Raw genomic sequence first — 12,791 nt, 5'->3', positions numbered from 1 at the left:
GGTACCTGGGCAGGAAATAGCTGGAAAACCAGGCTAGAGGGGGGGACTTGCATGATCTGAAAAATAACCCCTGTTCTAACTGTAAAATATACTCGTGGGGGGGGGGGGAGGGGTGCAACTCAGGTGTTCCTCTAACCCCTCCCCTCCCTTAAAGTATAATCTGCTTTCTAGTCACATAAAGCCCTTCTTTGTCTAAACCAGCGGAGCCCTTTAGGAGGAGCCCTGGGAGGTAGGCTGTGCTCATTGTTTCTAGCCAGGAGAATTTGTCAGGTAATTGTTGTCTTCTTGCAAATGGAACCTTGTTGAAATGTGACTCGATGGGCTCTAGAAGTCCTGTCTCTAAGAAGGTCTTCTGGGCAAGAGTTCAACACACACGGCGCCTTGGCTCAAGGACATCCTCCACATCCCCTGTTGATGGACCGGGCGAGAGCAGCTTCGCCAATGGGTGGGCACGTTTGTCAGCCGAGAGCTCTCACTCATGGCCGTGCTTCCGAAGATCCAGGGCCTGGCTGGGCTTCAAAGCCTCCCCTCTTGGCGAGGTTCGCTGCTCTCTCGGGTGCTGACAGTTTGTGAAACGTTGCTTTGAGGAGAAAGCCACGCTCCAGGCCGAAGAATGCAGAGCCCGGTGCGGCCTTCCACTTGAAGTGGTGTCCAGGGCCAGCTGTTCCTTGCCATCCTGATGGAAATGATTCGCAGCTGAAGTTGATCTTTCCAGGCCTCAGAAGATATGAGAGAGAGGGGAGGGGGTGGAGGTGTACCTTTCGTGGATGTGAGGATGCTTCAGAGTAAACGTTTGTGGAGGGGTCAAAGCAGGTAGCCCATATGTTAAATGTCACAGAATACAATACAAATCCATCAAGGGTTTTTAGAATGCATGTTCAAAGCCCTGGTTGGCCAAAATATCCCATCTCCCACCGTCTGCCCCAGAGGTGGTTGCATTGCTGGATTTCTGTGTGTGTAGTTGTGATCCTTGGGGAAGAAAGTGTTATAATAATAATCTCGTAAGATCCTCCACCAACGAGACATCTTAGACATATACTGCCGTGTAAGTGTTTATAACTCCTGTTGGTCTGTACTGAGGTGGTTCTGTGGCAAGTGATAGTACCGGCCTTTCACAAGCATTCTTGTCCTTGATTGGGTCAAAATTAAGTGAGTTTGTTAGGTCTCAGTAGCCCCTCAAGGAAGCTGATCCCCATAGATTAGAATCTATTTCAGCGGGATCTTTCTCTATCTCAAATGTGTGTACTGTGCTCATTGGTCTGGTGACAGCATGCTTCAGACGCACCAGACCTACAGCACGCCTACTTGGGAAAGGGCCAGCAGCAGGCATCACAGTCAGGGCTGGCGTTTATTGGCTGAGCTGTAAGGCTTGGTTAATCCATGGTTTCATGAGCGGGAACTTTACACAAGTGAATAGTTAAAAGCGCTGGTATTGTGCTGCGTCCTGTCTGCCGAACTGGGAGGGGCAGTTCCTACTGGAAAACAAAGCACAGCAAAGAGGCCCCTACCATGTATATCTGCTTCTTCTCAGGGTCAGTAGGTTTCCTTCATTTGTGAGCTTACCTTTGCTCTGGTTTCTTTCTCCAGCTGGACAGAGAGGGAGATGTGGGCCATTTTTGGATCCCTCCCTCAGGAGAGCATATTAAAGAAGTTTCCTTTTTCTTTGTAAGAGCGGTGCTTAACCGCCTTGCTTAAGGAAGTCTTGAATTAGCCTGTCCCACTTGGGAGAAACACTTAGACCTGCCAGCATTTGAAATGTATAAATCAGATCATTCAGGGAAGGGAAATACACACACCCCTTTGTAAGGGCGTCAAAATGCCATGTGGCCTAAGAGCTTGGGGTAAAGTGGTCCATGTGTCTCCAGATAAGGACCTACCTGCTATGGTAAGTCGGGATGACTGGCGCTAGGACTTAGAGAATGTGCAGTGATACCCAGTGTCTTTTTCCTGTTCTCTTTAGGAACCTGGCCCCGCTAAGATGGCTGTGACCAGTAGCAACATTCCTAATGCAGAGAAGGTCCCCACTACCAAGTCCACCCTCTGGCAAGAAGAAATGAGGGGCAAAGATCAACCAGATGGGAACAGTAGCATCAGCCCAGCCCAGAGCCCCATGCAGAGCCAGGCCATGCCTGCCAGCTCCTTGAAGGAACCGGTGTTGGAAAGTAAAGAAGGTAAGGACCAGAGGGGCGCTGGCACTGGTTCCTGTTCTCCTCTACCCTGGCAGCATTCGATACTTGATTGGCGGGGAGTTTTCTTTTTCACTCTGAGGTTGTGCTGTGTAGTGACTGGAGCAGGGCCTGGAAGATGAGACTCTTACGGCTTGATGCTCAGATACTGCTGAGCACCTGCAACTTCAGGAAGTCCATGGGAGCAGTGAGCAATGTCACTTCCTGGCTCTGCCACTGCCCCAATAGATTATGTTGGTCAAATCCCCCCGAACAGTTCTGTGCCTCAACTTACCCCTCTGAAAGGTGGATCTAATACCTTACCTACCTCACAGGGATGTTGTGAAGCCTACTGTGTGTAAAGTGCTTTGATATCCTCTGATGGAAGGTGCTTTCAAAGTGCAAAATACTGCTATTAATGGCCGATTAACCCCAAGTTGTTACTAGGGTTGGAAGGTTTTCCTGCAGCAGTTTGGTTTGATTACGTAGCTGTCTTGACTGGGGTGGTGTGACTCTCTTAATTGGACCTAGTCAAAAAGTTTGGTCTAAACTTGCTTTTATTTAAAAACATGAATAGAAATGGTTTCTTGTCTGTGTATTATTATTATTATTATTTATTATTTTAAACAAATGTAACGGTTCCCCTACTGGTTTGGAAACCCAACTACCTGTTAGTACCCAAGATCCCACAACTGCCATAGAGAAACAGAAGGAAACTGCCCTGTTGATGAAGGTGATATTATTTACATTGAGGCGGTGCCTGGGTAGGCACAGTCATGGACTAGGGCTGATTTCATTGTCCTGAACTGAGTGAAGTGCAAATTAAGAAGAAACTGACATTAGTTTTCTTTTCACCACTGGATTCCCCTCCTATCCTGTTCTCCCTCCTCCCCCCCCCTCCCACTTTCAATACTTTAATCTGGTGAGAATGGCTCAGCCCAGTGTCAGTCTTCAAAGATCTGAACACTTACACTTGCGGCATTCCATAGGATGGTACCCGGGGGGGAGGGAGGAGAGGGGAATAACTGTGAATAATGGGATGAAATTATGAAAGGGGAAAATCTGGATAAAGTACTGGAAGGCAGAGGCAAGGAGCAGAACGGGATGACTTCACAGGTCTTTTCCACCTCTAAAGGGTGCGATTCCAAGGCAAGGAAATTTCCTTTGGAATAAATGAGCTTTTGAATATTGATCGTCCCCCTTTATACTAACCACTGAGTGATTCCCAAACTTTTCACAAAGGCAGCCCACCAACTGCATTTTGTCTGAATTTTTGCAACCCACCCAGGGTCCTGATGCATGGGGAGCAAGGAGGCAAAATCAGAGGCTAGCTTCCTTTGCTGTCGACTCCGCCTCGCTCCACGAATGGGGCACCGACCACCCACAGCAACCCCCTCAGCCCAGTTCCATGGGACAGGAGCACTCGCTGCAGGATGAGTGTGGGGTGGGCTCGCTATCCAACCCCCCCCCCCAATGGTCTCCCCTCTGGACTGGGCCCGTGACCTATCCCAGCTTTCCGGTTGGTTCCTTTGGGAAATAGTGCCCTAATGGATACAGAGAGGCACCTGCCTACAGTTGGTCCTGTTTTATTGCCAAGCACGGAGGCACTGCTTCCTCCTCCCAACCCTATATCAGGGCAGCTGTTTACATTTTGTCTCCTCTGATTAGTCCCTGGAAGCCTCCGGAATCTGCTGTATTGTTCTAAATGAAACAATAGAGGCCCGGGCTTTCTTCCTGCTTTGTGTTCCCCTTGGATAAATCGGGGGCGGCGGGGAAAGCTGAGTTTGTTGTATGTTCTGAGCGGCTAGCTAAAACGATTGCTTTCCTCCTTGCTCTCTTGGGATTAGCTAATGGAAGAAGACTGCTCCCTTTGCGTCTCTCTGATTTAGCTGGTGTCAGCAAAGCCCTGGTTTTGATGAATCAATAGGCTTTTGCCCTTGACACCTTGGGATGTGGCCATGGGCAGGAGTGTGTGTGTGTGTGTTGTACCTCCACAGATGCTGCTTTTCGGTCACTTGTTTTTTGGCTGGAGAAAACAAAATAACTTACCATCCAGCTTATGATCTTCAGAATGGATGGGAAAGTTGCTGCTGGATGTAGACCTCTCTGCTGCCTCCCCTTCTTCCCTGCATGCGTGCGTGTATACATTCACACTTACCTACCTACCAACCAATCAACCAGCAGGTCAAGTCTGCCTGGAACAGAACGATTTTCTCCACATTCCAAACTTACATATGGAGAATCTTCTAGAGGCCAACAATTCAGGAAGTGCAGTGGTGATTAGATGCAGGTTATTTTGGCCCTTGAAAACAAATGCTCGTGCACAATTTTGTGGTGGTGTGAATGCAAAACGGGAATTGTTCCTTGTGCCCTCGGTAGCAAGAGCAGTGTGAAGGGATTCCCCTTTCCTTAATGCCTTTGTCTGTGTTGGCATGGAGGCTGATGGTCACTAACTCCCTCTGGCAAAAGAATGCATACAGCTGTTTTTCATCTTGCAGTGAGGCCTCAATGCTCTCCTAGCTCCCCGTTTTTTCTGTGGAGGAAGAAATAGAGCTGCTGATGGAGCCATGCTTCCTCCAGTTATTAACACACCTTCCACTCTCTTGTTCCCCTCTCCTGACCTTTTTCTTTTTTTTTAATGAAGATATACCTATCTCATAGAACTGGAAGGGACCCCGAAAGGTCATCGAGTCCAGCCCCCTGCCTTCACTAGCAGGACCAAGTACTGATTTTGCCCCAGATCCCTAAGTGGCCCCCTCAAGGATTGAACTCACAACCTTGGGTTTAGCAGGCCAATGCTCAAACCACTGAGCACTCGCTTGCTCTCGCTCGCTCGCTCTTTTTTTTTTTTTTTTTTTTTTAAACTGGAATCAGACACCATCAAAGTTGATTTTACTTGTGATTAGGCAATGCATTGGTGTTTGCTGGCTGAACCTCTGAGCTTCCTTCTAATATATGCAGTTACAACTTGTTGAGAAGAAGCCTCCTCTTTGTGTCTTAACAAAGCACCCGCTCTTCCCTGTTATGTCCCTCCTCCCAGACTCTGTGGAGACAGAGTGGGTCAGATCCTTGCCTGCTTGGACTCAAAGAAATAAGGGGAGACTTTATTGGCCCTTCTGCAGTATGGCTGCTCCTGACCAGATGTGAGAAGCTGGCTGGGCACCTGATAGCATTCTGCTATCTACATTCCCACCTGTTGTGGAAGCCCCTGTTGTCATTGTCCAGTTTTTCCCTCTGTAAATAAGTCTCAAGCACCCATCCCACCCTATGTCTATTGGAGCTTTGCATGTGGCACCTATAGCAGGCTGCTCAGTAATCCAAGTGTGAAATGCTAATGATTGGTGGGTCCTAGTCCACCTCCTAGCAGGTCAGTCTCCACATCACAAGAAACCTGTTCTTATCATCACCCTTTCTGGTAGTTCTGGGCACAAAAGCCAAAGATGCAATGGATCCTGAAACTGAACTTCCGGTTTCCTTCCAGAGGTGGGTCTTCCAGGTCAGGTTTGGGTTTGGGTCCATAGGCACTGTAATGCTGGAAATCGTAGGCAGATGTTTCCCTTTCTGTGGAGGCAAGGCAGTTTGTGTTAAAATCCCCTTTTATACAAATGGAGGGGAGGCGAAATCAAGTTTGGAACCAAGCGTAGTAACCTCCACCCAACTCCTTCCCCTTGTTTTCTGTTCCGTTTCTTAGATGAGAGCTCCATGAATGGCGACCGGATAGACTGTGGGCGGAAGGCGCGTGTTGAGAGCGGTTACTTTTCCTTGGAGAAGACCAAGCAAGACTCCAAGTTGGAAGAGCAGCACTTGCCACCTCCACCGTCCCCTCCCAGCCCCAGCACCCCGAACAACAGGTACAGTTACCCCAAATCACCCTCCCAGGAGCACAGCCACCCCTTTCCTTCCCCAGGTACCAGCTCAAACAACCGAATGGTTTCCAGCTTCTCACTGAACTCCCTGGATTCAAAGAGTACTTACCCCACGTACAAGGACTCCAGCAGCAGAGACGGGGGAAGGGGAGCAGAAAGAACGGACCGCTCCCTTTCCTTCAAAGCCAGTCGGCAGTACGCCACCCTGGCCGATGTTCCCAAGGCCATTAGGATCAGTAACCGGGAGGCCTTCCAGGTGGAGAGGAAACGGCTGGAGCAGAGGACCCGGGCCCGCAGCCCTGGAAGGGAAGAGGTGGCCCGGCTCTTTGGCAACGAGAGACGGTAAGGGATCCGTGGCTGTTCTGTTTCTTAACTCTTTTGACTGTGACCACATGGTGGTGGTTGCTCTGTTAGTAAAGCAGCGGCTGCTGGGACAGACATGTCCCTTCACAGCCCATTGTAGAGGAAATGCTTTATTTGGACGATTATAGTCCGGAGCCCTCCTCTCTTAAACCAGGTATTTAACTGGTGAGCGTCTCTCCTCCTTTGAATCTATTAAATGGACTGGGAGGGAATCCTGATAGAGCCATGCCACTTTTTATGGATCCGGTGGCGTGGGGTCATCCACCCTTAATAGCTCTCTCTTGTCGCCCATCCCCAGCCAAAGGAATTTGAGTGAACTTCCAGCTGCCCAAAGCCAGTGCAGAGAGATCCCTCAAATTTGTACCCAGGCCATCTTCCTGAGTCTCCATTATTTTCCAGACTCCCCATCACTCTAACTTTATATACAGGTCATTCCTGTAGCCACTGGGAAGTGCTCCTGAAGTGGGCATAGCTAGGACATCCACTCCATATTAACCAGCGAAGGATGTGATCCCCACCAGTGCCAGTGTGTGTTAGCCCAGGTCACCCATGATTCTCGGCTGATCCTTCTCTTGGGGTAGTAGGCTGGACCTTCCTCCAGTAAGCTGCCATGTGTTGCTCTGTAGTACCTCCCTTCTCCTTCTCCACCCTAGCTCAAGTGCCTGGTGGCAGCTGGCACCATTAATTAGGGTATTTCTATAAACTGTGTTGGGGCCATGTGTGTTATGCCATGGTCTGATGAGCTAAGAGAGATTTCAAAGTGTCACAGTGTTAATCTTGGAGACGGGAGTTGGCTGCCACCGATGCAGAACTGAGCGGGTGGAAAAACAGCTTAGTGGAGAAGGCTTTGCGTCCAGTGCACACGCTCGTTTTTTCTGGGTTTAAGGAGGCCCAGTGGGGAGGGAGGATAGATTTAACTTGCCCTGAAAAAGCCCCATTTATGTGATGACTGCAGAGTAAGCCATGAGACAAGGGCACTGGGCTAGAGGGCTGTTTGTCGGTCTGATTCGCTTGCACTTGGGTTCCTGCGGGCATGTTCGCTCTAGCATGATGTCACCAAGCACTTGTGGTTTGCTTTTCACATCCCCTGGAGGACTGTTTTCACGCTGGCCCACAATTAATGCAGGCATGAAGCTGCTATTGCACAAGCAACACCGCTTTGCACTCGTGTTTGTTCCACTCATTTAAATTTGCAACTGAACCGTATGTGTGTCTAACCTGTACTCACCCAAGCAGTGTGTAGCTTCACCGCCTGGCTGCAATCTGGGGTGGAGGGCGGGACTCAGAGACTGCAATATCTTGGCTTTCTTCTCCCACCTGAGGATAGAGTCCTTTCTGGGTCTGGCAAAAAGGATGCTGTGCTTGCCTCCTGGAGACCCCATCCTGTTACACTGGGTGGAGAAAGAACAGTAATTCTTGGTTTGTGAATTGTAACATATTGGCTCAAGTGTGTGTGTGATCATGTCACCTGCTAGTGGTTGGCTTATAGCAGTGGCTCTCAACCTTTCCAAACTACTGTATCCCTTTTAGAGTCTGATTTCTCTTGTGTACCCCAAGTTTCACTTCATTTAAAAACTACTTGCTTACAAAATCAGACATAAAACACAACCGGGTCACAGCACACTATTACTGCAAAACGTCTTACTTTCTCATTTTACCATATAATTATAAAATAAATTGATTGGAATATAAATACTATACTTACATTTCAGTTTATAGTTTATAGAGCAATATAAACAAGCCAGTGTCTGTATGAAATTTTAGTTTGTACTGACTTCGCTAGTGCTTTCTGTGTAGCCTGTTGTAAAACTAGGCAAATATCTAGATGATTTGCTGTACCCCCTGGAAGACCTCTGCGTACCCCCAGGGGTACACGTACCCCTGGTTGAGAACCACTGGCTTACAGAATATTAAAAGGTCTACTACTACTGCCAGCTTAATAGTTCAGGTACTAGAGGCTTGTGTGTTCTTTTGGCACTGAAACTCCCGAGTCCTAGCCCCAGTGTGATGCTGTATAGCTGAAAGCAGTGATAAATACGTGCAACTCCTGGATTCAATAGCTTTTCAGAGTGGTTACTTCTGAGCAGCTAGTAGTGCCAGTTGGGGCACTAGTGTGCAAATGCGTGTCCAAACTGGGGCATAGGGAGAGGGCATGGAATATCTGATGAGGGAGACAGGCATACAGATAACAGATACCTGGGAGAAGAAGGATCTCAGAGCTTCTGCTAGATATTGTCCTTTTTTATTTCATCCCTGCTGATTTCTGGTTGGTGGGGTGGGTTCCTCCTCCTCCCAGAGGCCACTGCACCCAGCCCCTTTGTTTCCTGGGCTCCTGAGGCTATTATACAGCAGAAGGCGATTGGATTTTATTGCTGTGTCAACATTGGTGAAAACTCTCCTACGTTATGTCTAGTCGACTTACTGCCGTTATTTGAAGTGACTTTGCTCTGCCGAGGGCGTGGGGGCAGATGAATGTCTCCTGTGCTTTTGCTTTTATTTATTTATTTAAAAAAAACCCATGCTTTAATAAACTCCCATCAGCACAGTGGCCGTGACAAGGGTGGGTGTCTTCTGTTTGATTTCTGAGGCTGCTGGAAAAAGATTTAAAATAAACAAGTCTTTTTTGCATTGTCGCTCACCATAGTTCAGAGGCTGGTGGGCTAATGTCCTGTCAAGCCAGCCTACATTTTGTCATTACACAGATTGTGACAATGGTTCACTCAGAAGGGCTTTCTGTGATCAACCTTCCCCACACACCCCTCCCAATGTCCCTACAATTGTTTCCCTTTCCTCCCTGCCTGCAGTCAGGGCTGGAAGAGGGGTGGGGGGTGGAATTGTCAGCACCAATGGAGAAAGGATTTGTTTGAGCAGTGATGAGGCAGCAGCTTCCCCTCCTCCCCTCTCCCTTTTATTTAAAGAGACATTCTCCAGTGGTGTAGGCCCCAAATCTTGTGTGTTTAAAAAGTTTTACCGAACCTTCTATAAAGAGAAGCATCTTCATGATTTGTGAAGAGGTGGGGTTTTGAGAGGGGGAGGGGAAGGTGATGGCACACTCTGACAGGGCAGTGTGGGATTGATCTCTTTTTGCCTGTGTGTGAAGTAGGCTATAAATAGAGTGAAACTGACAAGTTTCTTGTTTCACAGTTGGGGGGGGGGGGGAGGAAGTACAATAAATATAAACAAACAGCATAAATGGTCATGGATGGGGAGTAGGTGTTTAAAACACTCCAAGCTTTAATGATCTAAGATGATGATAGTGACAGATAATTGTTCCAAAATGTTTAACTTGACAGTTTCCTCCCACAAAGATGGCAGATAAGTGCATGTGAGAATTAAAGGAGAGTGTTTCCCAAACTAGTTGTTAGGGTTAGTGATAATCTCTCCCGCTTTTGGGGGACAGAAAGGGAGCTATTCCCTTCTCAACAGCATAGCCCTTCCTGGCCATGTGTGGGGCTGGGAACAGGGCCTCCTTCAGTCCTCCTTGGCCAGAAAGGTAGTGCTTGGGAAGTGGCCACCCCTGATCTATCCTGTCAGTGTCCACGCAATCTGAGCCTGAGAAGGAGCCAGAATTTACCAATGGACATTGCCAAAGAGCCACAGTAATACGTCAGCACCCCTATCAGTTCCCCCGCTCCCAGTGCCTCCTGCCCACCTGCAGCCCCGCTGATCAGCCCTTCCCTGCACCTCCTGATCAGCTGTTTCGTGGCGTGCAGGAGGCTCTGGCAGGGAGGGGAAGGAGCGAGGGCATGGCAGGCTCAGGGGAGGGGGCGGGAAGGGGTGGAGTGGGAGCAGGGCCTGTGGCAGAGCCAGGGGTTGAGCAGTGAGCACCTCCCAGGCACACTGGAAAGTTGGCGCCTGTAGCTCCAGCCCCGGAGTCGGTGCCAATACAAGGAGCTGCATATTAACTTCTGACGAGCCGCATGTGGCTCTGGAGCCACAGGTTGGCCACCCCTGGGATAGAAGAAGGGGGTTCCAAGAGGGTCATGTGGAGAAGCGGTAGTTGGGAAGAATACAAGTGTAATCCATGGCTTTGAAAGAGAGTGCAGCCAGTTATAAATGAACTTCGTCCCAGCTGGAGATGATCTGGGTGGGGTGGGCAGGAGGGGGTCACATTTTCCCTGAGCCAGGGAGCCTCAGTGTTTCAAATGTTCAGGTGGACTTGGCTGGAGAGAGCTGGTTTAGCACTCGACTCAAGAATTAACATTTCCCGACTCTCCGCTTGGCTTGGCTGCTTTTTAATTTGATTTACTTAGTTTACATTTTATTAACATGTTTTTCTCTGCATTAAATCTGTGCCATTTGAGGTAGAGCACTTGTGAAACTTCACTTCTCAGACTGCAGGTGCCAGTTTTTTTTTAGTGCTTCAGAGCTTTCTGAATGATCCTGTCCAGTAACTTTCTAACAGTTACTCCAGCTCATTTGATGCTGGGAATTTACCTAGAATTATTCAACCCTCATGCAAACCCCAGTGAACTGCATCTCTTTGTCAAGCAGTGAAATCAAATGAATTTGCTAATGTTCTGTCAGTATTCTCAGATTCTCCTCCCCTTCTTCCACCAATCAGTCCACTCTAAGGCTATAGCGACACTAGAGACCTTACAGCAGTACCGATGCAACTGCGCTGCTGTAAGATCTCTCGTGTAGCCACTCTATGCTGACGGCCCCATCAACATAATTAAACCACTTCCAATGAGCGGCGGTAGCTATGTCAGTATGTCACACCCCTCAACAACATAAGTGTTGCCGACATAAGTGGTAGTGTAGATATGGCCTAAATTATTGCGTGAGGATTGGACCTCCAGACAGAAGAGAACTATACACTGATTTCCAGTAGCCTTAGTAAGGGCAGCCTCTCCTCTTAGTAGTCCTGTTTTAAAGACACTCACTCCATTATTTATTTTTAAGAGATCCTATCTGACTAATATAATCATAGTGAATGTTTAGGACTGTGTTCTAAAAGAATCCTATTGATTGTTTAGACCTAAATTTTAACCTCTGACCCATAGGTGCTGGAACTAGTGGTTCTGGGGGGGCTGCCGCACCCCTTGGCTTGAAGTGGTTTCCATCATATACAGGTTTTACAGTTTGGTTCAATGGCTCTCAGCACCCCCACTATCATAGAATCATATAATATCAGGGTTGGCAGGGACCTCAGGAGGTCATCTAGTCCAACTCCCTGCTCAAAGGAGGACCAATCCCCAGACAGATTTTTACCCCAGATCCCTAAATGGCCCCCTCAAGGATTGAACTCACAACGCTGGGTTTAGCAGGCCAATGCTCAAACCACTGCGCTAGCTCTCCCCCCCCCCCCCCCCCCAAGCAAGAGAAAAACTATACAAATTGTTCCAGTACCCCTGCTCTGACCCCTTTACAATTTTCTGTGGGGAGGGTCTGCCATATTCTAAATCTCTTCTTTATACATATCTAAAGTAAACCCACCTTTTCTGAGAAACTTTCAACAACGCTATTTTGGTGTGTCTCACACATAATCAGTGTTTGAGCTCCCCCTGCTGGTGTGCACTGATGCATTTGGTGTTTAATGCTGTTTCTACATCTCTGCACAGTCCAGCTTGCATTGCCAGTGAACAAAGAGAAGAGGAAGTGAATCCAAGGCCCACAAGCTTGTTCCTTTAGCACTGGAGACGTAATAAAATGGAAATTATATGTATACAACAGTCATTTGTCCCTGATACAGGCGACAGCCTGGGTCTGAGTCAAGTGCGTAGTGTGGGTTGTGGCTTTTGTTCTACATTCCTTTAGCTGAGTTCTGGGTGGATTTGGTAGCGCTTCTACTCTGTGTTGTTGGAACTGGAGTTCTTGCAGAGATGCTGTGCCCACAGAGGCCTGAAAGACTAGCTGAGCGATAAGTACAGTTCAAGTGTCCTCCCCGCCCAGGCACAGGAATATGGGCATCTCTCTGGAAACCAGACACAGGAGTGACCGAGCACAAAAAGAGTTTCAAGACAATGGTAGGGAATAAGCCAAGGGTCCAACATATGCTGAAATGTTGTGTTATATGCAAGTGTTGTTGTGTGTTACCTACTTTTCCCAATGAATCCTTCACCCTCAAACATAGATCTCTGCTGGGTCAGATGGTAGATATGTGCTAGCAGGGCAGCCTCACCCAGTCTGCCAGGTGCTGTGAGGTTCCATTCAGCTTGGGAGAGGGAGACTGCGGTCCCCATAAGATTTCATAACCCCTTTCCTCCTCCAATGTCTCCCCTCTCTGACCTGAGTTCTCTGAGCTGCCACGGAACCCTCAGGCCCCGGGGCGACCCCCCCCCCCCCCGACACCCTCCTCCACGGCCACGGAACCCTCAGGCCCCGGGGCGTTCCCCCCCCCCCAACACCCTCCTCAACAGCCACGGAGCCCTCAGGCCCCGGGGCAATCCCCCCG

The 12,791-nt window shown here is 48.7% G+C and overlaps 1 protein-coding gene across 9 annotated transcripts in view; it reads left to right on the top strand.

Annotated features, from left to right (window-relative positions):
* The window catches only part of MPRIP (myosin phosphatase Rho interacting protein), a 171,336-nt gene that overhangs the window by 103,735 nt on the left and 54,810 nt on the right, over positions 1-12,791 (top strand). For 4 of the 9 annotated variants that reach the window (XM_034784562.1, XM_034784563.1, XM_034784564.1 and 1 more), the window contains exons 6-7: positions 1,961-2,171; positions 5,857-6,373. In XM_034784562.1, the coding sequence (XP_034640453.1) occupies positions 1,961-2,171; positions 5,857-6,373 (728 nt within the window). The remainder of the gene's footprint in view (positions 1-1,960; positions 2,172-5,856; positions 6,374-12,791) is intronic. The other 5 variants (XM_034784568.1, XM_034784569.1, XM_034784570.1 and 2 more) reach the window with 2 other exon arrangements.

Source organism: Trachemys scripta, chromosome 10, assembly GCF_013100865.1.
Source record: "Trachemys scripta elegans isolate TJP31775 chromosome 10, CAS_Tse_1.0, whole genome shotgun sequence".
NCBI lineage: Eukaryota > Metazoa > Chordata > Testudines > Emydidae > Trachemys > Trachemys scripta.
This window is presented reverse-complemented; position numbering and strand designations above follow the sequence as displayed.